The 26,687-nt window shown below is 35.6% G+C and overlaps 1 protein-coding gene across 1 annotated transcript in view; it reads right to left on the bottom strand.

Annotated features, from left to right (window-relative positions):
• LOC148946507 (uncharacterized) overlaps positions 1-26,687 on the bottom strand; it is a 304,047-nt gene that overhangs the window by 127,426 nt on the left and 149,934 nt on the right. The window contains exon 6 of the mRNA XM_089097124.1: positions 19,363-19,460. Within this exon, the coding sequence (XP_088953250.1) occupies positions 19,363-19,460 (98 nt within the window). The remainder of the gene's footprint in view (positions 1-19,362; positions 19,461-26,687) is intronic.

Raw genomic sequence — 26,687 nt, 5'->3', positions numbered from 1 at the left:
CTAGTGGCCTTGATAGTGAAAAATCAAGTATTGCTCCGCAGTTTCCGATGACAGAAAAAGATTATGAGTTAGTGAAGGAGGTAACCTCAGATGAAGTTAGGAAAGCAGTTAAGAAGATGAAGGATCAGGGCCAGGAATACATGGTATACCAGCAGTTTTGTTAAAGAGGTTTCTTGTTTTTCTGCTAGTTTTAGTGAATATTTTTAATAGAATTATAAGTAGTGGTGTATGGCCTTCTCTATGGAAAGTATTGATTATGGTACCTCTATTTAAGAAAGTTAGTCCTAGTGATCATGATAGCTATAGGTTGATAGCATTAGCGCCTGCACTTAGTTAAATATTAGATAAGATTTTGGACAATAAGTTGAATGAATGGTTGGAGGGTTATGGGGTAGTTAAAGAGGAGCAGGTGGGTTTCAGAAAAGGATATAATACGTCGGATAGAGCATTTGTGTTAAGTGCACTGACAGAGAAGTATGGATAAGGTGGAAATAAGCTGTATATTGCGTTTCTAGACTTAAGAAAGGCATTCGACAATGTAGATATAGATCTCCTTGAAAAGTGTTTAAATGATGTAGGTCTGCCTTTAAGTTTTATTCGTTTATTTATTGGTATGTATTCTGGGACTAAGTCTATGGTCAGGGTTGCAGGTTCGGGATTTTCCAGGCTATTTGACCTTAAGAAAGGAGTGAAGCAGAGTAGTGCCATGTCCCCGAGACTGTTCGGTTTGTTTTTGAATGATATGGTGGAGTTTCTGGAAAAAATGGGCTCAAGAGTTGTGTCTTGGAAAAATTAATTTTTGGGTGTTATTATTTGCGGATGACACTTCTGGTTGCGAAGTCGGCAAGGGAGCTTCAGATATTACTTGATTTAATTGAGGAACATTTACAAATGAAAAACATAAAGAAAAAAAACGAGCAAAAATGGGATTTTTTATAGGCCAAATGAAAGTACTGAAGAAAACACAACAAAGCGAGTATTTCGAGAGGACAAACGCCTCTCTTCTTCAGCGTAAAACGAAATAATGTATCCAAAAATAAACGCGGAAAGTCAAAGTGAAAAGAACCAAAATGCATTAATTAAAACCCGAAGTCAGATGATATACTTCTCCAAGTTATTTAATTACTGGTTCGTTTTGCTTTTTGAGTGAATGAATGGTTTTCTTTTATATCTCAGCTGTTCGCTAGTATTCGTCGATCGTAGTTAATAATTTTTTTGATTTTGTGCAAATAACAGATATTGACGAATAGCTCGCTTTTATGGTTGTTAGGTATTTGGTATTAATTCTTTTAATTTTTGGCTTTTATTGAATTTTATTCATCTTTTGAGTTTTGGTTTTTTCTTTGGTTTTTTGGTTCTTTTCATATTGAGTTTCCGATTTTGTTTTTGGATACATTATTTCGTTTCGTGCTGAAGAAGAGAGGCGTTTGTCCTCTCGAAATATTCGCTTTGTTGTGTTTTTTCAGTACTTTCATTTGGCCTATAAAAAACCCCATTTTTGCTCGTTTTTCTTTCTTTATGTGATGTCAGGCCAATGTGGTTTAAGAAATTATCTACAAATGAAAAAGTTACAGATTAACGTTATGAAATCTAAAGTGGTTGTTTTCAGTAAAAGGAATGAAAAAATAGATAATATATTTGTATTTGGAGGACAACAATTAGAAGTAGTTGAAAAAATAAAGTATCTTGGTTATATCTTCCAAAGTAATGATGGGTGGAGTTCTCATCTTAAAGAAGTGTTAAATAGGGGAAGTGCTGCAACATTTTCACTTTTCAGGAATGAAATTAGTGGAATAAAGAATTTGTCTTTGTATAAGAGGTTTTTTTTTATCTAAGATTATGCCGATTCTCCATTACGGGGCAGAGATCTGGAGACATGAGAACGCTGCCCAGTTGGAAAGCGTTCAGCTAGGTTACTTTAAGAGATTGTACGGGTTGCACAGATTGACCCATACCCAGTTTCTTAAAGGAGACCTTGGACTCTGGTCTCTTAAAAGTTATAGGACAGTCCAAATGATAAAATTTCAGCTAAGGCTTTTACAGTTACCCAGTGATAGGCTACTGAAAGCTGCATATGATGAGATATTTGAGCTACATAGGAAAAGATTTCGGCCTTTTAAAGTTAGAGGTACTGGATATGACAGGTTTTTCTTTCGCATGGAATGATGGCCTTGGACCAACTAGTCAACAATTACAGTTGGACAAGGAAATCAAGCGAGTGCTGGAGGACCAGGCGATACAGAAATGGGGTGAGGAGATTAAGAATTCGGAAACTTTAAGGTATTATAAAGAGGTTAAGATAATATAGGGTCAGGAATTTTACTTTAAGTTAAATTTACCATCTAGATACCTTACATATTGGATGCAGCTACGATCTAATTGCCTTCCGATTCGTTCGAGATTGAAAGTTTTTGAGAGGAGGAAAAGTGTCCCGGACGGCAGGTTTGCTTGCCCTCTTTGCCAAGATTAGGAGGAGAATTTGGAGCATTGTCTGAGTCTTTGTCGAGGTCTTTTGGGGGTAAGGGAAAATTTATTTGGGAATGATGGAATGCTGCTTCCTGATGCCTTGAAAAGTACGTCGTCCAAATTTATTTGTCTAGTGGGAAGATATCTTGATGAGTATTTTGCAGAAAGAAGAGAGTAATTTTTATTTTATTTTTATTCTTTTCTTTATTTTTGTGAGGAGTAGTGTAATTTGTTAATCTTGTATGTTATTTATGTACATGGCCACATTTTGGCCTGAAATACATGTTACTTTATCTTATCTTATGATGTTTTTACTTACAATTTTTTTTATAGTTTCTTGAATGTAATTTCTGTATTGTGTATCCAAGAGGGAAATTCAAGAAAGAGTTTGTTACTTACTTAAAATTTTTCATAATTTCTTGAATGAATTGTCTGTATTGTGTATCCAAGAGGTGAATTCAACAAGGAGTTTGTTACTTACTTACAATTTTTTTTATAATTTCCTGAATGAAATTTCTGTATTGTGTGTCCAAGAGGCGAATTCAAGAAAGAGTTTGTTACTTACTTACAATTTTTTCATAATTTCTTGAATGAAATTTCCGTATTGTGTATCCAAGACGTGAATTCAAGAAAGAGTTTCTTACTTGCTTACAATTTTGTCATAGTTTTTTGAATAAAATATCTGTATTGTGTATCCGGGAGGCAAATTCAAGAAAGAGTTTGTTACTCACTTACAATTTTTTCATAATTTCTTGAATGAAATTTCCGTATTGTGTATCCAAGAGGTGAATTCAAAAAAGAGTTTGTTACTTACATACAATTTTTCATAATTTCATGAATGAAATTTCTGTATTGTGTATCCAAGAGGGAAATTCAAGAAAGAGTTCTACTTAAAATTTTTCATAATTTCTTGAATGAAATGTCTGTATTGTGTATCCAAGAGGTGAATTCAACAAAGAGTTTGTTACTTACTTACAATTTGCAATATATTCTTGAATGAAATTTCTGTATTGTGTATCCAAGAGGTGAATTCAACAAGGATTTTGTTACTTACTTACAATTTTTTCATAATTTCCTGAATGAAATTTTTGTATTGTGTATCCAAGAGGCGAATTCACGAAAGAGTTTGTTACTTACTTACAATTTTGTCATAGTTTCTTGAATGAAATTTCTGTATTGTGTATCCGGGAGGTGAATTCAAGAAAGAGTTTGTTACTAACTTACAATTTTTTATAATTTCTTGAAGGAAATTTCTGTATCGTGTATCCTAGAGGCGAATTCGAGAAAGAGTTTGTTACTTACTTACAATTTTTCCATAATTTCTTGAATGAAATGTCTGTATTGTGTATCCAAGAGGTGAATTAAAGAAATAGTTTGTTACTTACTTGTAATTTTTAAAAAATTTCTTCAATTAAATGTCTGTATTGTGTATCCAAGAGGTTAATTCCACAAGGAGTTTGTTACTTACTTACAATTTTTTTTATAATATCCTGAGTGAAATTTCTGCATTGTGTGTCAAGAGAAGAATTCAAGAAAGAGTTTGTTACTTACTTACAATTTTTTCATAATTCCTTGAATGAAATGTTTTTTATTGTGTATTCAGGAGGCGAATTCAAGAAGGTGTTTGTTACTTACTTACAATTTTTTCACAATTTCTTGAATAAAATTTCTGCATTATGTATCCAAGAAGTGACTTCAAGAAAGAGTTTGTTACTTGCTTACAATTTTGTCATAGTTTCTTGAATGAAATTTCTGTATTGTGTGTCCGAGAGGCGAGTTCAAGGAAGAGTTTGTTACTTACTTACAATTTTTTATAATTTCTTGAATGAGAATTCCGTATTATGTATCTAAGAGGTGAAATCAATAAAGAGTTTGTTACTCACTTACAATTTTTTCATAATTTCTTGAATGAAATTTCTGTATTATGTATCCAATAGTTGAATTCAAGAAAGAGTTCGTTACTTACTTACAACTTTTTCATAATTTCTTGAATAAAATGTCTGTATTGTGTATCCAGGAGGCGAATTCAAGAAGGTGTTTGTTACTTACTTACAATTTTACACAATTTCTTGAATGAAATTTCTGCATTGTGTATCCAAGAGGTGACTTCAAGAAAGAGTTTGTGACTTGCTTACAATTTTGTTAGATTTTCTTGAATGACAATTCTGTATTGTGTATCCGGGAGGCAAATTCAAGAAAGAGTTTGGTACTTACTTACAATTTTTTCATAATTTTTTGAATGAGAATTCCGTATTGTGTATCCAAGAGGTGAAATCAAGAAAAAGTTTGTTACTCACTTACAATTTTTTAATAGTTTCTTGAATGAAATTTCCACATTGTGTATCCAAGAGTTAAATTCAAGAAAGAGATCGTTACTTACTTACAATTTTTTCATAATTTCATGAATGAATAGAACTATTCTAAAGAATAAAGACAGGTTAATTTAAATATATTTATTGCTTAAACATATTAAAAAGGATTTTTTTTTGAAAAAACACACATTTAGATAAAAATAATAATTAAAGTTCACTGTTAAACATCCACAAACGATGATCCCATGAGACAGGATAGTTTCAATCACGTATTATGTACTTGACGCAATCAAGTATATCCCTAAGTGTCCACTACGCGAAGAGCCTAACCTCGTATTCGGGATGGTGATAAGTCTCTTAAAAGTTAGGATATTTGAATTCCTATAAACTGAAAAGTGGAATCCTAGGGTCACACTTTTGAATTAAAACTTTATCTGTAGGTACGTTACCCTTTACGTATAGTGCTTCAACCCCGAAAAAGCTTCAAATTTCACTGACCTCTTCCTGAACATTTCTCAGTTCTCGACCACTTTTATTATGTGGTGTAATCACTCTATCGTAGAATCCCAGTCTGTTTATATGGCGTAATGTAGTACTCCACAAGCTTTAATCATACTCAAACACATTACAGTTCACCTTCCAAGGATAACAGTCGATTTCTTTGAGTTCCATAGATAGTAATAAAACCGCGCATCCAAAAACAACACCACAAGATTCAAACCGATAAATTCCGTTTCATATAGTCCTATCATCCTTGAAGCCATTAATGTAGTATTTAAGTAGAGGAGTACTTCATAAAATTTTTATACCTTTGATCAAGGTTAAAAGGACTTATGGCTAGGGGGAAAAGTCCTAAAAGCATCTATATTCATCGCAGGGTGTCACAAAACCCGTCAAATTCATTGCATGGAGGAGTCACAAAACTCTCGTTATCTAATGCATGCAAATGAAGCGTGGAAATTACAATGTTTTCGTAATTTCTTAAATGTAATTTCTGTATTATGGATCTAAAAGGTGAATTCAAGAAAGAGTTTGCTACTTACTTACAATTGTTTTCATAATTTCTTGAAGGAAATTTCCGTATTGTGTATCCAAGAGGTGAATTCAAGAAAGAGTTTGCTACTTACTTACAATTTTGTCACAGTTTCTTGAATGAAATTTCTGGATTGTGTATCCGGGAGGCGAATGCAAGAAAGAGTTTCTTACTTACTTACAATTTTTTCATAATTTCTTTAACGAAATTTCCGTGTTGTTTATCCAAGTGGCAAATTCAAGGAAGAGTTTGTTACTTACTTACAAATTTCTTCATGATTTCTTGAAAGAAATTCCCGTATTGTGTATCCAAGAGGTGAACTCAAGAAAGTCTGCTACTTACTTACAATTTTTCATAATTTCTCGAATGAAATTTCTGTATTGTGTATCCAACATGTGAATTCGAGAAAGAGTTTATTACTTACTTACAATTTTTTCATAATTTCTTGAATTTAATTCCTGTATTGTGTATCCAGGAGGTGAATTCAGGAAAGAGTTTGTTACCTATTTACAGTGTTTTCATAATTTCTTGAATGAAATTTTTGTATTGTGTATTCACGTGGCAAATTCAAGAAAGAGCTTGTTACTTACTTACACTTTTTTCATATTTTCTTGAATCAAAAGTCTGTACTGTTTATTCAAGAGGTGAATTCAAGAAGGAGTTTGTTACTTATTTACAATTTTTTCTAAGCCAGTGTGTCTGGCTGGGTGCCTGCTTGTTCCAGTGTCTGTCTTTGACGGTTTGCATGTCTGAATCTATATATTTGTATGTGTTTCTCAATCTCTCTGTATGTGTATCTGTTAACCTATCTGAGTTTCAAATAAAAACTCTATGAACCTGCTAGCGTACCCTAGAAATAATGGGAATATATCAAAGTAATGGATAACATATTTTTAATGAAATAATGACATGTAGAACATCAATATAAATATATGGTAGATACATTATTATACATTATTAATATCATTGAACAACTTTGGAAATTTTGAATCTGTTCCATAAAATAGTTCGCCATGTTCTCTCTTGCTACTGTAGCTATTGTCTTCTCTTAGTTCGTAATCAGTAGAATAATCATTATTCCATTTAGAGTCATACACAATTTTTACTGGTGTGTCATCGAAAGGCTCAATATACGTATCGTCTTTGGTATTATTTGGGTAATTGACTGTTTGATCAATGATGTCAGTAATGTTTGCTGGCACTTTGTTTTTCATCGATTCATCTTTATATTCCTAAGTGATATTTTCTGCTAATGTCCTTTTTATTTTTCTGGCAATTTCACTGTCTATTATCACATTATTTTTACATAGGTAACAGTTCCGGCATTTAGACAAGATATGGTTTATGATATTAGTAGAAGAGTAGGTCTTCCTTTTCCCCTTTGCTTTCATTTAAATGGTAATACCCGAAAGCTGACGATAGGGTTCAATTTTGGCTAACATGTTACCACTAGCACAAGCAAGAAGATGCCCCTCCTCATCAACTTTTATTTTTATTTTGGCATTCTCTTTGAGTGCAATCATCTCCGGATATCTCAATCTCGCATATCCACCATCATAAGATTTGATTTTTTTGGTACTCTAAAGAAATTTAATTCCTTACTGTCATGACAACGCACGCATATTTTTCGGATAGTGCTACCACTTGTGCTTGTTTCATAGTTCAAATACTTCTCCATGTCAGCATTCAATACAAAAATAACACTATCATGTGAACACATTTTCTTAAAATCCTTCATCTTCACTTTTTTAAAGATATGAATTATGTATTTATCCTTCCACAGCGTAAGAAATACTGATTTAATAAATGTAATAAACTAGGTAGTGTCGACAACCTGCCACAGAGTGCCAGTGGGAAAGCCGTGTCGTGTCTAAGAGCAAGCATGGAGTACGATTGGTACAGCCACAAGCATATTTCATGTCATTTTAAGATTTGTAAAAAAAAAGTTGAAAAATTTCGAAGTCCAAAGAAATCAGTCCCAAAAAAGAAAAGTGTTACTACAAACATTATTTTTCTAATAGTAAAAGTCACGACTAAAATATCAATATCATTTCCATTTTGAATTTGAAAAATATTAAATTTGAATTTTTTGTGTTTTAAATATGTTCTATCTCATTCGAAGACATGTAAAAAAAAGTTGAAAGAAATATATCATGTTCAAAAAATAATAAAAAAAGTTTAAAAAAAACTTAAAAAAAACTCCAAAAAAGTATTAAAAAAATGGGAGGGAGGGGGAGGGCAAAAAGTTGGGGGGAGGGGGCCCCTTGGAGGTTGGGGATAGGGGACCTTGGAGGTTGAGATCCTTGGTGGCTAGGGCCATTGGTGGTTGCGGTCCTTGATGTTCATATCCACAATCGTCTCACTAGTTGATTTCTAAGGATTTCTATGGATTGTTCTGAATTTCTTTATTAAAATTCCTTTCTTGGCATTTACATCACCATTCGTATCAACTTTTTAGTATACTAGAATGTACAAGCATATTTTATATTGACAACGCTGCTTAAATGATACTTGTGTATTATACAGAACACTTTCGAGAACCATCAAGATAAAAAATAATATGTATCTCTTAATAGAGTTAGCATTCCCTGAGATGCCTTACCTTTTTCGTTTCTACTTTCAAATCCCCTAAAATGTCAATTAATCTCTGACGTTTCCTAGGTTTTGGCAACTGTGCACAGATATATTTTAAATTCCTATGAAGCCTATTGATTTTTCTGTCATGAATTCTTACACAATCGAAGCGCACAATAAGTTCAACGTAATTCAAGTCTGTATTAATTACATATCATCCTGTCTGGAAATTAATGATATCAGATAAGTTTCGACAACATCCTGTTTCCTTATATTAGTTGCGTCACTCCCGTTAGTATTTCTAACTTATGATTGACCTAGAAAGAGGATGTAGTCTTGTATAGTTAGTATTGTAGCCCTCTGATTGGCTGTCATCTTGTATATTTAGAAGTGGTTACCCCCTCTCTACTAATGCTGGCTGTCTAAGGGGCGTAACAGAGGTATTTTAGGAACGGCTGAGGGTATTAAGTTGAAACATTTAGAGCATTTTGAGAGACATGTTGAGCTCTTTTGTTCAAAATGGTCAAAAGATCCAATAGCTATTTCTTCCGGGACGACAGGACCCTCACAGCCCCAGGGGTAAGGATTTTAAATTACGCAATTTGCGAAGAGGCTAAAGGTATTAAGGTGGAATTTCAGATAATGTCGAACTAAATCAAAACACACTGTGTCCATCCATGTTATAAAAAGGGCATATCTGTAGAATCTTAGGAATGACTTAGGGTATTAACTTGAAATTTTCATATCTACTCCTACTACTACTGTTACTCCTGCGGCTACATGCAGCTGCGACTACGAATACTTACAACGGCGACTACAAGTTCTTGCGACTGCGAAGGTAAGCACTTGCAACGGCGACTATATGTGTCTACGATTTCGACTACTTGCGACTGTGACTTCGGCTACTATTACTACAATTAAGACGCCAATTGTGACTATGAATATGACTGCTACAATAATATCTACTGCTACTGCTACTACTACTGCTGCTACTATTACTACTACTACTGCTACTGAATGAAATCAAATATTTGTGCGTGTGCATGTAGTGCATGTAGGTTGTCAAAACCGCTTATAAGCAAAATCTGAGGAATAGCTAGGGTTATTAATTTGAAAATTTCAGAGTAAATTGAAAGAAATTGGCTTACGGCTCTTGCCAGGACGGCGTAGAGAACAATGAGACCAGGTGCTTCCAGTTTGATCTATGGCTTGCCAGGCTCGCGGCTTCTTCCACTGGGATGTGAGCTTCGGGAAGGAGTTCACTGGCTTTGTCTTTCCACCTAGTAGGGGGGGGGCTTCCTCTCGGACGTTTCCATTCGTGCAGGGTGGGGTCGAAGTCAAACACACCCCTAGCTGGTGCGTCATATAGCAGACAAAGGAGGTGGCTGTACCAGCGAACAGTGCACTGGACGAGCTGCATCGAGAACGGAGCTTGCGAAGTACGTGACAGGAGGGTCTAGTTGGTAACAAAGTCACTCCAGTGAAGACCCTTGATTTTTCAAAGATGTTTGGTCTGCGCGACATCGACGGTGTGGAAGACGGTGTGAAGGGGATGTTGACTTAATTCAAAAGACTCTATTTGCATCCAAGTGCTCAAAAAGAAGTATCTCAAATATGTCAGTGTATTAAGTTGAAACCTTCACAGAATGTTGAGGGATGGGTTGCACCAAATCAAAGGACACTATGTTTATCCGGTTACAAAAAGGGCATACCTAAAATTGATCAGTAACGGCTACGATTATTAAGTTGAAACTTTCAAGAAATGTCGATTGGGGCGTTGAACTAAATCAAAAGACACCATGTGCGTTCATGTTTTCAAAATGTCATATCTGAAATATTTCAGGAACAGTAGGAGGTATTAATTTGAAACTTTCAGAGCATTTCAAGGGGCTCTTGAACTTAATCAAAAGACACTATATGCATCCCGGTTGTGAAAAGAGCGTACTTGCAATATCTCAAGAACGGAAAGTATATTAAGTCGAAGTTTCAGGGACTTTAAGGTGGGTGATGAACCAGATAAGAGATACCTTGTGCAGTCAAGTTACCAAATGGGAGCACATGAAACATCTCAAGAAGGGCTGGAGTATAAAGTTTGAACTTTCGTGGAGTGTTGAGAGAGATGTTACACAAAGTCAAAAGACATTGTTTGCATAATGGTATTCAAAATGATGTCTTTTCCACACCCCACTAAGAAAACGGTCGCGTTGAAGTCACCCATAATATCAGAGGCAACGCTATAGCGTTGCCTATAGCAAAGGCCATACGGCTCCAATGTTTTATTATTTATTTATTTTTTTCCCAGAAGCACTTCATATGGAGCTGGTCGTCGTATAAACTTCAAAGGGGGCGTATTGGGAGTTCTAGTGCCCTTTTTAAGGGTCAAAAGTGATTAGAAGGCAACTAACACCCCTTCCACGCCCACCCCAAACACATCCAATCAAAATTTTGAGATAGCCATTTTGTTCCGCGTAGTTAGAAGTTGATTTACAGATAGACATTATGTTTTTGACGAGGGCACTCCCCCCCCCCATGGCCCTCAGGGCACGGGTTGTAAGTTATGCCCTGGGGGCATATAAGTTTTTTTTTTTATAGAAAGCTTTGTCGTAGGAACTTCAAAAAAGGCTCATTCGATTAGAAATTCAAATGGATTGTGCTCTTTTTAGTGTTCGAAAGCGATTGGTGGGTAACTAACCCCCCCCCCCCTCGCACACCCACCATTTCCCCAAACACATTTAATCAAAAATTTTAGATAGACATTTCGTTCAACGTAGTTGAAAGTTCTGGAAATTAGGTCTTTGAGGATTACGTCCCCCCACAGCCCTCAAGGCAAGGGTTGTAAGTTATACCCTGGGGGCATATAAGGTTTTTTATAGAAAGCGTTGTCGTCGAAACTTCAAAAAGGCCTCATTCAATTGGAAATTGAAATGGTTAGTGCCCTTTTTAATAGTCAAAAGTAATTGGAAGGCAACTAACACTTCTTCCACGTCCACCATTTCCCCAAACACATCCAATCAAAATTTTGGGATAGCCATTTTGTTCAACGTAGTTGAACGTTCTGGAAATTATATCTTTGAGCAGAACAGTCCCCCCACAGTCTTCAGGGAAAGGGTGATAAATTATGCCCTGGGGGCGTATATGGTTCTAATGGAAGGAATGCTCGTATAACCTTCAGAGGGCTCATTTGATATAAAATTGAAAGTTCTAGTTTAGTTTTTAAGCGTCAAAAGATATCGGAGGGTAGCCAGCCCCCCACACCCTTTTTTCCCAATTGTATCCGATAAAAATTTTGAGATAGCTATTTTGTTAAAAATAGTTCTAAGATCATATAAAAAAAACTCAGCTGTCGACAAAACCCCCCAGGGCCCGGGGGCGGGCGTTGTAAGTTATGCCCCGGGGCGAATTTGATTGGAAATTGAAAGCTCTAGTTCATTTTTGAAGAGTCAAAAGAGTTTGGAGGACACCTAGCCCCCCTCCCTTCATGCCTTTTCTCCCTCAAACCCATCCGATAAGAACTTTGAGATACCCATTTTTAAAAAAAATAGTTCAAACACCATATAACGAAAACCCCGGGGTCAACACAGCCCCCCAGGGCCCGAGGGTAGATGTTGTAAGTTATGCTCCGGGGGAATATATGGTTCTTATGGAAGAGATGCTCGTAAAAACTTCAGAGAGGGCTCATTTGATTGGAAATTGAATGTTCTAGTTCAGTTTTTGAGTGTCAAAAGAGATTGGAGGGCAACTAGACCCATCCCACGCCCCTTTTTCCCCAAATGCATCCGATATAAATTTATCTTTGAAAAGAACCAGTATGAAAAGACATTAAATTGCGTTAAGAGCAAACACTGGTAGTTACAAAAATATTTGTATACATTTTAACAAGGAATTATAACAATTGAAAAACCTTAAAAAATAAAACCAAAAGTTTGAAGGTTAGTAGATATCGTTGTTAGAAATCGGATTGCTTTAACAATCAAATCATAGGAAGCGCAATCGCGCTGCATAAGTAAAGAACGATGTTGGCACAATGTAGTATTTATTTTTTTCTTTAGACCAGGGCACGTCGTATCGAAGGAGTTGTCGTAGAAACTAGGAAAAGGGCTCATTCGGTTGAAAATTGGAATGGCTAGTGCCCTTTTTAATAGTCGAAAAAGATTGGAAGGCAACTAACACCTATTCCACGCCCACCATTTCCCGAAAGACATCCAATCAAAATTTTGAGATAGCCATTTTGTTCAGCGTAGTTGATTTCCAGATAGAAATTATATTTTTGAGAGCAACACTCCCCCACAGCCCTCAGGGCAAGGTTGGTAAGTTATACCCTGAGGGCATGTAAGGTTTTTATAGGAAGCTTTGTTTTTATAGGAAGCTTTTTAACAGTCGAAAGTGATTGGAGGGCAACTAACCCCTCTCTCACGCTTACCGTTTCCCCAAACACATCCAATCAAAATTTTGAAATAGCCATTTTGTTCAACGTAGTTAAAAGTTACAGAAATTAGGCCTTTAAGGATGACACCCCCCTCCCCCCACAGTTCTCAGGGCAAGGGTTGTAAGTTATGCCCCGGGGACATATAAGGTTTTTTGTAGAAAGCGTTGTCCTCGAAACTTCAAAAAGGGTTCATTTGATTGGAAATTTAAATGGCTAATGCCCTTTTTAATAGTCAAAAGTGATTGGAAGGCAACTAACACCCCTTCCACGCCCATCATTTATCCAAACACATCTATTCAAAATTTTTAGAAAGCGATTTTGTTCAACGTAGTTAAAAGTTTTAGAAATTAGGTCTTTGAGGAGGTACATGAATAGGGCTCAAAACCACTATGCCTTCCCAAGGCCAGAACATAATTTGCACTTTACTAAAAATACAAATTAATGTGCATTGTCAGTTTAATATACATATATTGATGTTTAGTAATGCAAATGTTAATATTATTTGATTTATTAAAGTTATAAAAGTAAAAACATCTATATTTTTTCAGTAAAGTGCAAATTATGTTCTGGCCTTGGGAAGGCATATGGGGTTTTGAGCCATACTCAAGTTAATTTATGCTGGTTTTGAGTCTGACTCGGTTATTTATTGTAATTTATGTTCGTTTTGGGTTTCATTTATTTATCGATGCTGATTAGTGGTAGTTTCACGCTTGGTAGATTATTTGATTTTATGTTCGCTCATTTTTGGTTTAATGGAGTTCTTTACTTTTCTTCGAAAAACTAATTTTGTGGGAATTTTTTTTTAATTAATACCTTTGAAAAGACTTTAGTATGAAAAGGCAGCAAATTGTCTACGGTTAGAAGATAAGCGACAATGAAAACCTATATATAGAAGCGTGCCACGTGTCAAGTGGCGGGGCCCGGCGGTTGGTAATGGCTAAAACATTTGTATATATTTTAACAAGGGATTACAATAATTCAAAAACCATAAAAAAGAAAACCAAAAGTTTGAAGTTTGAAGCTTAGTAGATATCGTTGTTAGAAATCGGACTTGCTTTAATAATGAAATATCTTTGAAAAGAATTCAGTATGGAAAGGCAGCAGTTTGTCTGCGGTTAGAAGACAAGCGACAATGAGAATCTATATATAGAAGCCTGTCGCGTGTCAAGTGCCGGGGCCCGGCGGTTGTAGTTGCAAAAAATATTTGTATATATTTTAACAAGGGATTACAACAATTCAAAAACCTTAAAAAAGAAAACTAAAAGTTTGAAGCTTAGTTGATATCGTTGTTAGAAATCGAACTTGCTTTAATAATCAAATATCTTTGAAAAGCCATCAATAGGAACATGCACCGAATTATCTGCGGTTAGAAGACGTGCAACCACGATTATCCATACAAAGAAAGATTCCGCGTGTCAAGTGCCGGAGCCAGGTGGCTGGTAATTGCAAAAATATTAGTATTTATTTTAACAAGGGATACAACAATTCAAAAACCTTAAAAAAGAAAACTAAAAGTTTGAAGCTTAGTAGATATCGTTGTTAGAAGTCGGACCTGCTTTAACAATTAAATATCTTTGAAAACAATGCAGTATGGAAAGGCAGCAATTTGTCTGCGGTTAGAAGACAAGCGACAATGAGAATCTATATATAGAAGCCTGCCGCGTGTCAAGTGCCGGAGCCCGGTGGTTGTATTTGCAAAAACATTTGTATATATTTTAACAAGGGATTACAACAATCCAAAAACCTTAAAAAAGAAAACCACAACTTCGAACCACAAATTTCTGTTAGAAATCATACTTGCTTTAGTGGTCAAATACATCCGAAAATAATGAAGTGAAGTGACAGCATATGGTCTCAAACTATATGTGGTTAGAAGACAGCCGACAATGAGAACCCATATATAGAAGCCTGGCGCGTGCCGGGTACCGGGGCCCGGGGGTATGTAATAGCAGAAATATTTGTGTATATTTAGCAAGGGATTACAACAGTTCAAAAGCCTTAAAAAAGAAAACCAAAAGTTTGAAGCTTAGTAGAACATCATGAGGGAGTGGGGGTGGTTGAGGGCAAAATATACTGGGAGCACCTTCAAAATGTATTAACTACAATTTTTATGCATGCTATGAAAAACTTGTATTCCTTTCAATAGCCCCAATTCTTGACAATTCTAGACCCGAATTTATACCTCCCACGATTTTTTTCGGAAAAAAAATTAACGATAAAACAAAAGTTCAAAATAGGGATAAAATCCTTTTTAATAGACAGTGTATAGAAATTCACAAACATACCAGATATTTCGGTCACTGTATATGTGACCGAAATGTCTGGTATTTTTGTGAATCTCTATACACTGTCTATTAAAAAGGATTTTATCCCTATTTTGAACTTTTATTTATCGTCATGGAAAGGCAGTGTGGTATCCGAAATTATCTAAAACAAATTAACACGTGCGTGCCTGCCTCTTATTTAAGACTTATTATTAAGTGCTTTCAATGAAAATCCCTTCACACGTAATCAGAATTAAGTACACTTCACAATAAATGTCATAATCACTTCGTTAATCAACGACCTTTTCTTCTTCTTCATAAAAATATCATCCGTGACATTCTCAAAAAGAAGCACTTAAAGGCAGGAAATAGAAGGGATAGAGGAAGGTTATCCCAAATTTGGATAGAGACATAAACCACATCCTCAACCATTGATCAAACAATTTCTTCTTAGAAATAACCGTCCCATCATAAGAAAAAGGGATTCCTAGCACGCAAACTTCCCCAATAATTGAAAGCGAGGATATTTGTTTTTATTAAGAAATCAATACTACAAGTAATATTCCTAGGATAACCAAAACCTTTTCTGATTTCTTTAACCATTGTGTTTGACTACGGAAGATATGATTCCTGATGTAATGCAATATCATAAAACATAGGTAACTAATTAGAACAAATAGTAACCAAATATGAAAAATTACCACTAGTTTCCAGCTTTTCATGGAACGGTCCTCCGAAACAAATCAGGGGTATTATCCCTTCTCCCTTGCAAATATTTGAGTCCGTTATGTGAAAAAAAAAACAAGTTCTCTCACTGATAGTGAGAAAGACATATAAAATTTAAATCAAAGAGAAAAAATTCCTTATGTGAGGAGGCTGACCTTTCCTCATCCCTCACTCTTTACGCTAAAGTTATTTAGTGCTTCAAGAAAGCCTCTTATTCCAATTCAAACGGTCATTGTGTTTTAAAAGTATTTCTTAAAGAATAAGGACACAAACACAAAGCCTAAAGAGCGAGGGATGAGGAAAGGGCAGCCCACCTCATATACGGAATGATTCCTCTTCATTTTAAGTTGTAATGTTGCTCCTTACTTCCTACTACAATGACCTTTCCATCACAGTTTATTCAGTCTTCCTCTTTACCCCCTCCCAAGTAGTTCAGATTTTCTTAAATCTCTCCAGGAATGACCTGCTTTTTGGTTGGCCGTAAATTTTTGGCCGACAAGGACGATCTTTGGCTATCTGTTATCTTTCATTCGCAGAACGTGTCCTAGCCATCTCAACTCTTCTCTTGTTTTTTAATTTAGTTTCTGACTGTTTTTCTAATCATGCCAGAAAAGCCAGCTCCCTCCGTGTAATATTTCCTCTGGAAAATTCCCCTGGAAAACTTTACTCCCCAATATCATCCCTCTTGCAAAACCCTCCCCAAACAATTTCTGTATATTTCCCAATAATAAATTCTGTATGTGAACAATGGACAAATCACACAATTTACAGCCCTTCCCTAGGGGCAGTGGGGAGTTACGTCATCCCCAGAGTCATAGTTACTGGGCCTTAGAAACTTTTATTGGAACTAAAAAAATCTAAGGGAAATTTTATCCACACAAATTTAGTTGAAATAAAGCATCAGCACAGAAGAAGGAAGTCAAGCTAGACGTCTTATTTCTCCCTTGACCGCAGCCTGGATTAGAGCTTCATAAATATAAAAAATAATCATTAAGTTCAAACAAAATAATGATGATGTTGAACGCGGTGTCCTCGTCTAGACCTTACATTCCTTAAAATTTGGGCATGGAAAACGGCAAGACACATGCAATGGTATGAACTCGTTTTATGTATGCCAAAAAACCTTTTTCAATGATTTCTGTGCTTCTTTTAAATCCTGGGAAGGGCCACTGTACACCTATGCTCTAACACGGAAACCCTTATCCTGCTCCAAAATCAATGCAGGAAAGTAGAAGGTATCTTAAGAACACAACTTGAGTTGAAGGCCAAGAAAATGAAGCATCATCTTTAAATTCACACTGAGACATATTTTATGAATTTATCATACTTCAAGTTCACCGTCCCCCTGCACCTAAATTTGAATTCCCCATCTTCCTCAGCTTCATCAGCGGTTATAGAAGCTATTGCTTATTGAAACACAAAGACAATGTTTTTACCTAAAATATATACAATAAACTAAGTTTTTCATTGTTTAAAAAAAATAGAGTTGTGAGAAAGTCAAACTTTATCGTAAAGAGCGAGGCGTTGAGGAGGGGACAGCCCCTTTCATATACGGAATAATTTCTGTTCGTTTTAAGTTTTAACGTTGTTCCTTACTTTCATTTAAAAAAACTTATTTTTTTTATTTAATTTTGAACGTTTTTGAATTAACGGGTTTTGATTTTGGCTCACCGTACATGAATAATTAAAAAAAAATTGAATATTAATTTTACTTTTATTTGGTTAAATGGCTTTCTCGAAACCTGTCTAATTTTATTTACGAACGTTTTTATTAGTAATAAATAGACGTAACTTACGAATTAACTTACGTAACGGACCTCTATATTCTTATATTTTTAATACGTATATTAGAGGGTTCGCTCCCTAGTCAATACCTTGCTCTTTAAGCTAATTTTTGAATTTTGTTCCAATTCTTTAAAAATTACCCCTTAATCACAAATGCCGTTAATTAGAATAAACAGCTCTTATGAAAGTACTAAATAATCTTTGGCTTAAAGAGCGAGGTATTGACTAGGGGATGAACCCAATCATATACATAATGTTTTCTGTCGTTTTAAGTTTTGATGTTGCTCCTTAGTTTCAGTTAAAAAACTTGTTTTTTATGTATATAATTTCTGATCTTTATTTAAATAATGCTGGGAAATCCGGTACCCCCTTCATAGCAATGTCCGTTCTCCCATGAAAACTTCCTTCATGGTAAGATCCTCCCACATAACCCCCGACCCACTCCCCCCCACTACCAGAAGAAAACCCCTCTGAAAACGTCTGTATACTTCCCAATAACCAATACTATATGTTAACATTGGGTAAAGTTCATAAATTTCAGCCCTCCCCCCGGGGACTTCGGGGGATTAAGTCATTCTAAAAGACATAGTTATCATATTTTCGACCATGCTGAACAAAATGGCTATCTCAAAATTTTGATCGGGTGACTTTGGGAAAAAAATGAGCGTGGGAAGGGGCCAAGTTGCCCTTCATTTTTTTTGGTCACTTAAAAAGGGCACTAGAACTTGTAATTTCCGTTCAAATGAGCCCTCTCGGAACATTCTAGGACTACTGGATCGATACGATCACCCATGGAAAAAAAAAAAAAAAAAAATAAAAAAAAAAAGTATCTGCGATCATTCTTCTGGCAAAAAATACAAAATTCCACATTTTTGTAGATATGAGCTTGAAACCTCCGCAGTAGGGTTCTCTGCTACGCTGAATATGATGGTGTGATTTTCATTAGGGTTCTATAACTTTTAGGGGGTCTTTCCCCCTTTTTTCGATAATCAGCCAAATTTTCTCAGGCGCGTAACTTTTGATAGGTAGGACTAAACTTGATGAAACTTATCGGCGAAAACCGATTCACCTCTGGCGAAAACCGAACATCAGTCGCACAACGAAGCTGCGGATTTTCAAGGCCCTCGTCGGCTCTGTGATGCTCTATGGAGCTGAGACGTGGCAAGCTTCAGCCGCAACCCTCAAGGCAATTGATGTCTTTCAGTCGAAGAGCCTGAGGAGGATCGAAGGTCTACGATGGTTCGACTTTGTCAGCAATGAAAAGCTGCTGTAGCTCACCAAGCAGTCTCGGTTTTCGACCCAAGCAGCCGAGCGAACACTACGATGGTTCGGACACCTACTTCGAATGCCTCCACACAGACCTGCGAAAACAATCCATGACTTTGACCCTGTCAAAGCCGATTGCGAGCGACCTCGCGGCCGACCGAAGGAACGATGGTCTGACAGCCTGTCCGAGTTCCTGGCGATGGAAAATATCAGGTTGAGCGATGTGCAAAACGCTTGCCATGGACCGAAGTGGATGGAGGAGGCAGACGTCACTCTCTACGCCGAGCAGCGCCCGGCAGGAGACATAAGTCAAGTCAAGTCATTAAAATCTGATTCTTTTGATGTATCTATTGGTATCAAAAACCTATTGTATCAAAAATCTATTGTATCTATTGGTATCAAAAGTTTCTTCAGTAAAACAAAGAAAAAAGAAAAAAAAGAGGAAAACCAACGGAAAATTATTAGTATCGTAAAGTACTTTTGATACGGAAAGACGGAAAGGATTCATACCTGTCCCGCACTGCTAGATGAATGCTATTTGTTTCTGTTTTCTTAAGAATTTCGTGCACTTTCTCCATGGAATAGCCAGCAACATTCTCACCATTGATCTAAAAAGTATTTAAATTCAGCAATAAACAAAAAAAAAAAAATCTATCAAGCACTCGCCGAATAAAATTCCGAGGAATAAAGGAAATCAACAGTTTTTCTCTCCCTTCTTCCTTTGTCAATTGTTCTGAATTTACATGGACCTTTTCCCAGAGAACAAACAAGCACCAAACAATTACAGAAGAACCTCGATAGCTCAAATCTCACAGGAGCTATAAAAGCAGTGGGCTCCCGGAAAATTCAGGATATCAAGGTTAGCATTATCCAGACAACATTTCTATGTACAATCATAGTATTTAATGAAGAAGGTTTGCAAAAGCGATATTTTTAACCTCAAAGAAAAGCCAAAGTGGTGAAACTGTGTACAAATTACAGTGAAAAGAATCCAAGAAGTCATACTTCTTTTTCTTATCCAGACTCTGGAATTATTGTTTTTAGAAAAAGTAATACAAAGCCTATGTGTCTATTTCTTCCACTGTTTCGGATCGGGTTGTAGATTATGAGGGAACACACAGATTTGTGCACAATCTCCAAAGGGATACAGTCTTGGCACCCTTCTTTTTACAGGAGGGAATTTCGATGCTTTTAGAAGCATCATGCTAGAAAAGAGTGCTATTTTTTTGTTTTTATGTTTTAGGATTAGATATGGATAAGAAGAGCAACCTTCAGTCTACCCCTAACCTCTCAGCGTGCGATCCATGTTATTGATACGATAAAACTTAATATGCATGTGCCACCTATATATATGTCACATAATTTATTATGCTTTAAGTTATGTTTGCTTTGATTTAATCCCCACAGATCGCATCAGCTGCTATATTTCAGGATATGAAAAAAAACTTAAGTCTCTTCCTTTCACTATTTGTGTGACGGAGCAACACTGCTGATATGGCAGTTTTTTTATAACCTTTTCGTGATCAGCGGTCTGTAGCTCAGAAGCGGTAAGAAACAAAGTTCAGAAATTTTTCCCGGCATGTGAGAAAAGAAGTTCACCTGTCGTTCACAAAAACAGACCCTTTAATAGCAACACTTTCAAAGTAATAGTACAGATATTGAAACGCGCTTTATCGAGGAGCATAAATTAAAATTCATGGATCTAATTCAGTCATATGTTTCTCACTGCTCAATACTCCATGGTTTAGATTTTCTATGCTACAAAATTTTTTACAACTACAATATTTGAGTTCGGTGAGGACAGTTTTTTTTTGTAATGCCTAGTACACTTTTTGAATTTAACCTTGCCGCTACAGAAACACTCATGGCTTTAAAGCCAATTTTGGTTTAAACTTTCACCTGTGTTTTTATTTAGTAGTAATGAGCAATTAGGAAAGATGTCAGCATAAAATTGATAAACCATGAACTCTAACTGTCGGGTCAGTGTTTGCAGCCCTATGATCGTTTTCTATATGGAACTTCTAGTTACCATATTCTTAGGGCCCAGATGAGGGGTGGGGTAGCTTGAGTCCACATCCCCCTCAAATATCTATATTTTTCTTCTAACTTATTATGTTTCCACAGAATTTCCCTAATTTTGGTGTTTCTTCAGCTTAGTCCCCCAACTCTAAAATCGATTCCTACATATGTAAGAACCAAATTCTAAGCATTAATCTAATGCCGCAGGTCAAAGAAAATATTTAAAAGCAAATTTTTGATAACACTGCTCAAACGTTTACTTGCCATTCTTACTATTGGAAAACATATCAGTTTCACCCTATAAACTTTTCTAGTGTCTTTCATTTTCTTTTTTTCTTATTTTTTTCCTTTCTCTTATTTTATTTATCTACTTGCATGATATTTACATACAAGTTTTGTTTGCGGAAAGGTTCTTACAAGTTTGTATTTTCTTTGTCCATTTGTCGAAAAAGCCTTAGAGCCTTTTCCAGGAGAAACTTTTCCTTTGCCAATAAATCTTCTTTTTTAGAAGTTTTCCATAGAATAAAAAATGACACCGAACATATTTGAAGAAAAATACTGCTTTAACCTTCCCACTAAAAGGCATAAAGATTGATAAGTCAACGTATTATGAGGGGTTGTCCACTGAAAAAATCATATACACCAAACGCGTGCGTCACGAGTCGTACCTCAGTGCATTGAGTTGAACCTAAAACTGCATATTTTACTTATGGAGGTCTGATCATAGGCAACACAAAAGCACTGCCTAAGTACAGAACGAAGCGGGCTCAGTGTATTATTTATTTGTTGTTTTTTTCCAGGGGTGATCGTACCAAGCCAATGGTTGTAGAAACTTAAGAGGGGCTCATTCAATTCGAGTTTGAAAGAAATAGTGCCGTCTTAAAATTAAAAAGTGACTAGATGACAACCAGCCTTCCCCTCATGCCCTTTTAAGCTTCCCTCATCTCTCCTCCGAAACATATTATCCAATCAAAAGTTTGTTATAGCAATTTTGTCCAAAATGATTGAAAGGTCTAATAACCGTCATGGGATAACATGCCCCCTACAGCCCGTGGTGCCAGGACTTTAAGTTATGCAAGTTACCCATTGTTTACATATAGGTTTTGTTACTGTGAAAAGGGGACGAGATTGATCATGGGTATCCAAAAAGGTTAAAGGTATTAAATTAAAACTTTCAGGAAACAATGATGGAGAGGTTGAACTAAATAAAAACACAACATTTGCATATCGGTTGTCCAAAGAATGTATCAGCAATATCTGTGGAATGACATAGGGTTTTAAGTTGAAACTTTCAGGGCATTTTGAGGGCAATGTTTAACTAACAGTAGAGAGGGGGGTTCTACTCCGAACGGGAGTCCATATATGGGCATACAGTCCCTGGGGAGAACACGTGGTTAATGGGGTCAATGACCTAAATTTCCAAGGTCGATGTTGTTGTTGTTGTAAGTGCACGCTCTCAGCGAATGTTATGCCGTCCAGGAATTTGGAACACCTGTGCTGTCGACCTCAATTCACCTATCGTGAATCAATAATTCCCCTTAGAAACAACAAATTAATTCCCCTTTCTTGAAAGATCAATCAACCAATGACATCATCTGTCAGACTTTAAAATTTTTCGCCTAGAAACGATTCTCCAGGAATAGATCCAAGTCATTAATGTCTTTGCCTCGGAAACAACTCTTTTGGTCGAACTCCAAAGGATATTAATAACCAAACGCCATGGAAACAATTCTCCGAGAAACATCTTAGCGATGAATTGTTTTAGCGCGGGAATCAGGTTTCTTATTAATTTGAAATGCATTAGCGCAGAGATGCCAAAAACAAAAGGAACACGCTGAATTACGTTTAGGGATTATTTGGGCGAAACTGTTTTAGACCGGTTATGGAATTATTTCGGCGAAACAGTTAGAGACATTTTAAAAGAAGATTTTAGGAAAGGTTTTAGAAGAGAATTTGAGGGTCAAACTCTGTGGTCGTTATAATACACAAGTTCCATTTGAACAGTGTTGTGAGGTCCTCTACCACAACCCCAAAGGCTTTCAATCCCCCTACCCAACCCCGAAGGAAGCCCCCGGTCCTCAAAGGTCCCCCAAGCTCCCAAAGAGCCCCAGCCCCCCAAACGCCCTCCTCAGACCCCCCCCCCCGGGCCCAAAGGGCCCCTCCCCCCTTTGGCCCCCCAAAGGGGCCCCTCTCCCTCCATATCCTCCCTCCTCCTCCCCTCCCCCTCCCCTCCCCTTCCCTCCCCCATTTTTTATACTTTTTTTGTGCATTGAGACACAGAACGACCCCCTCCCCCGGCCCATCCCCCCTCCAAAGGTCTGATTTTTCAAAGTTCATTTTGAATTTCCTTCGTTGAAAAGCAAGAGTTGGAAGGTTTCAGTAGTGTTTGGTTATGGTTTACCGTGTCACAGTTACATCTTCTTGATTTTTCCAAGTTCATTTTGAATTTTTTTTGTTGATATGCAAGAGTTTGAATATTTCAGTAGTGTTTGGTTTACCTTGTCAAAGTTACATTTTCTTTATTTTTAAAAGTTCATTTTGAATTTCTTTAATTGAAATGCAAGAGTTGGAATATTTTAGTAGTGTTTGGTTTACCTTGTCACAGTTACATTTTCTTGATTTTTCAAAGTTCATTTTGAATTTCTTTCATTTAAATGAAAGAGTTGGAATATTTCAGTAGTGTTTTGTTGTGGTTTACCTTGTCACTGTTACATTTTCTTGATTTTTCAAAGTTCATTTTGAATTTCCTTTGTTGAAAGGTAAGAGTTGGAATATTTCAGTAATGTGTTGTTGTAGTTTACCTTGTCACAGTTACATTCTCTTGATTTTTCAAAGTTAATTTTGAATTTCTTTCATTGAAATGCAAGAGTTGGAATATTTCAGTAGTGTTTGGTTGTGGTTTACCTTGTCACAGTTACAGTTTCTTGATTTTTCAAAGTTCATTTTGAATTTCTTTCGTTGAAATGCAAGAGATGGAATATTTCAGTAATGTTTGTTTGTGGTTTACCTTGTCAGAGTTACATTGTCTTGATTTTTTAAGGTGCATTTTGAATTTCTTTCGTTGAAATGCAAGAGTTGGAATATTTAAGTAGTTTTAGGTTTCGTTTTACCATGTCACAGATAAATTCTCCTGATTTTTTGAAGTTAATTTCGAATTTCTTTCTTTGAAATGCAAGAGTTGGAATATTTCAGTTGTGTTTGGTTTTGGTTTACCTTGTCACAGTTACATTTTCTTGATTTTTCAAAGTTCATTTGGAATTTCTTTCATTGAAATGCAAGAGTTGGAATATTTCAGTTGTGTTTCGATATGGTTTCCCTTGTCACAGTTACATTTTCTTGATTTTTCAAAGTTCATTTTGAATTTCTTTCGTTGAAATGCAAGAGATGGAATATTTCAGTAGTGTTTTGTTGTGGTTTACCTTGTCACAGTTACATTCCATTGATTTTTCAAAGTTCATTTTGAATTTCTTTCGTTGAAATGCAAGAATTGGAATATTTCAGTAGTGTGTTGTTGTAGTTTACCCTGTCACAGTTACATCTTCTTGATTTTTCAAAGTTCATTTTGAATTTCCTTCGTTGAAATGCAAGAGTTGGAATATTTCAGGAGTGTTTGGTTGTGGTTTACCGTGTCAAAGTTACATTTTCCTGATTTTTCAAAGTTCATTTCGAATTTCTTTCTCTGAAATGCAAGAGCTGGAATATTTATGTAGTGTTAGGTTGCGGTTTACATTGTCACAGTTACATCTTCTTGATTTTTCAAAGTTCATTTTGAATTACTTTAATTGAAATGCAAGAGCTGGAATATTTCAGTAGTGTTTGGTTAAGGTTTACCGTGTCGCAGTTACATTTTCTTGATTTTTCAAAAGTTCATTTTGAATTTCTTTCGTTGAAATGCAAGAGTTGGAATATTTAAGTAGTTTGCTGTTGTAGTTTACCCTGTCACAGTTACATTCTCTTAATTTTTCAAAGTTCATTTTGAATTTCTTTCTTTGAAATGCAAGAGTTGGAATATTTCAGTAGTGTTTGGTTCTGGTTTACCTTGTCACAGTTACAGTCCCTTAATTTTTCAAAGTTCATTTTGAATTTCTTTCGTTGAAATGCAAGAGTTGGAATATTTCAGTAGTGTTTGGTTGTGGTTTACCTTGTCACAGTTACATTTTCTTGATTTTTCAAAGTTCATTTTGAATTTCTTTCATTGAAATGCAAGAGTTGGAATATTTCAGTAGTGTTTGGTTGTGGTTGACCTTGTCACAGTTACATTCTTTTGATTTTTCAAAGTTCATTTTGAATTTCTTCCGTTGAAATGCAAGAGTTGGAATATTTCAGTTGTGTTTCGTTGTGGTTTACCTTGTCACAGTTACATTCTCTTGATTTTTGAAATTTCATTTTGAATTTCTTTCGTTGAAATACAAGAGCTGGAATATTTCACTAGTGCTTGGTTGTGATTTACCTCGTCACAGTTACATTTTCTTGATTTTTCAAAGTTCATTTTGAATTTCTTTCGTTGAAATGCAAGAGTTGGAATATTTCAGTAGTGTTTGGTTGTGGTTTATCATGTCACAGTTACATTTTCCTGATTTTTCAAAGTTTATTTTGAATTTCTTTCATTGAAATGCAAGAGTTGGAATATTTCAGTAGTGTTTGGTTATGGTTTACCTTGTCACAGTTACATTTTCTTGATTTTTCAAAGTTTATTTTGAATTTCTTTCGTTGAAATGCAAGAGTTGGAATATTTCAGTAGTGTTTGGTTGTGGTTTACCGTGTCACAGTTACAATTTCTTGATTTTTCAAAGTTCATTTTGAATTTCTTTCGTTGAAATGCAAGAGTTGGAATATTTCAGTAGTGTTTGGTTGTGGTTCACCTTGTCACAGTTACATTTTCTTGATTTTTCAAAGCTCATTTTGAACTTCTTTCGTTGAAATGCAAGAGTTGGAATATTTCAGTAGTGTTTGGTTGTGGTTTACCTTGTCATGGTTACATTTTCATAATTTTTCAAAGTTTATTTTGAATTTCTTTCGTTGAAATGAAAGAGTTGGAATATTTCAGTAGTATTTGGTTGTGGTTTACCTTGTCACAGTTACATTTTCCTTATTTTTCAAAGTTAATTTCGAATTTCTTACATTGAAATGCAAGAGTTGGAATATTTCAGTTGTGTTTCGATATGGTTTCCCTTGTCACAGTTATATTTTCTTGATTTTTCAAAGTTCATTTTGAATTTCATTCATTGAAATGCAAGAGTTGGAATATTTCAGTAGTGTTTGGTTGTGGTTTACCTTGTCACAGTTACATTCCCTTAATTTTTCAAAGTTCATTTTGAATTTCTTTCGTTGAAATGCAAGAGTTGGAATATTTCAGAAGTGTGTTTTTGTAGTTTACCCTGTCACAGTTACATATTCTTGATTTTTCAAAGTTCATTTTGAATTTCCTTCGTTGAAATGCAAGAGTTGGAATATTTCAGTAGTGTTTGGTTGTGGTTTACCTTGTCACAGTTACATTTTCTTGATTTTTCAAAGTTCATTTCGAATTTCTTTCATTGAAATGCAAGAGTTGGAATATTTCAGTAGTGTTTGGTTGTGGTTTACCTTGTCGCAGTTACATCTTCTTGATTTTTCAAAGTTCATTTTGAATTTCTTTCATTGAAATGCAAGAGTTGGAATATTTCAGTAGTGTTTGGTTGTGGTTTACCTTGTCACAGTTACATTATCGTGATTTTTTAAAGTTCATTTTGAATTACTTTCGTTGAAATGCAAGAGTTGGAATATTTCAGTAGTGCTTGGTTGTGGTTTACCTTGTCACAGTTACATTTTCTTAATTT

This window comes from Artemia sp. Qi Xiang Cuo, chromosome 11, assembly GCF_049724085.1.
Source record: "Artemia sp. Qi Xiang Cuo chromosome 11, ASM4972408v1, whole genome shotgun sequence".
NCBI classification, from domain to species: Eukaryota; Metazoa; Arthropoda; class Branchiopoda; order Anostraca; family Artemiidae; genus Artemia; species Artemia sp. Qi Xiang Cuo.
The sequence above is the reverse complement of the archived record's forward strand: the minus strand, read 5'-3'. Positions and strand labels throughout refer to the sequence as shown.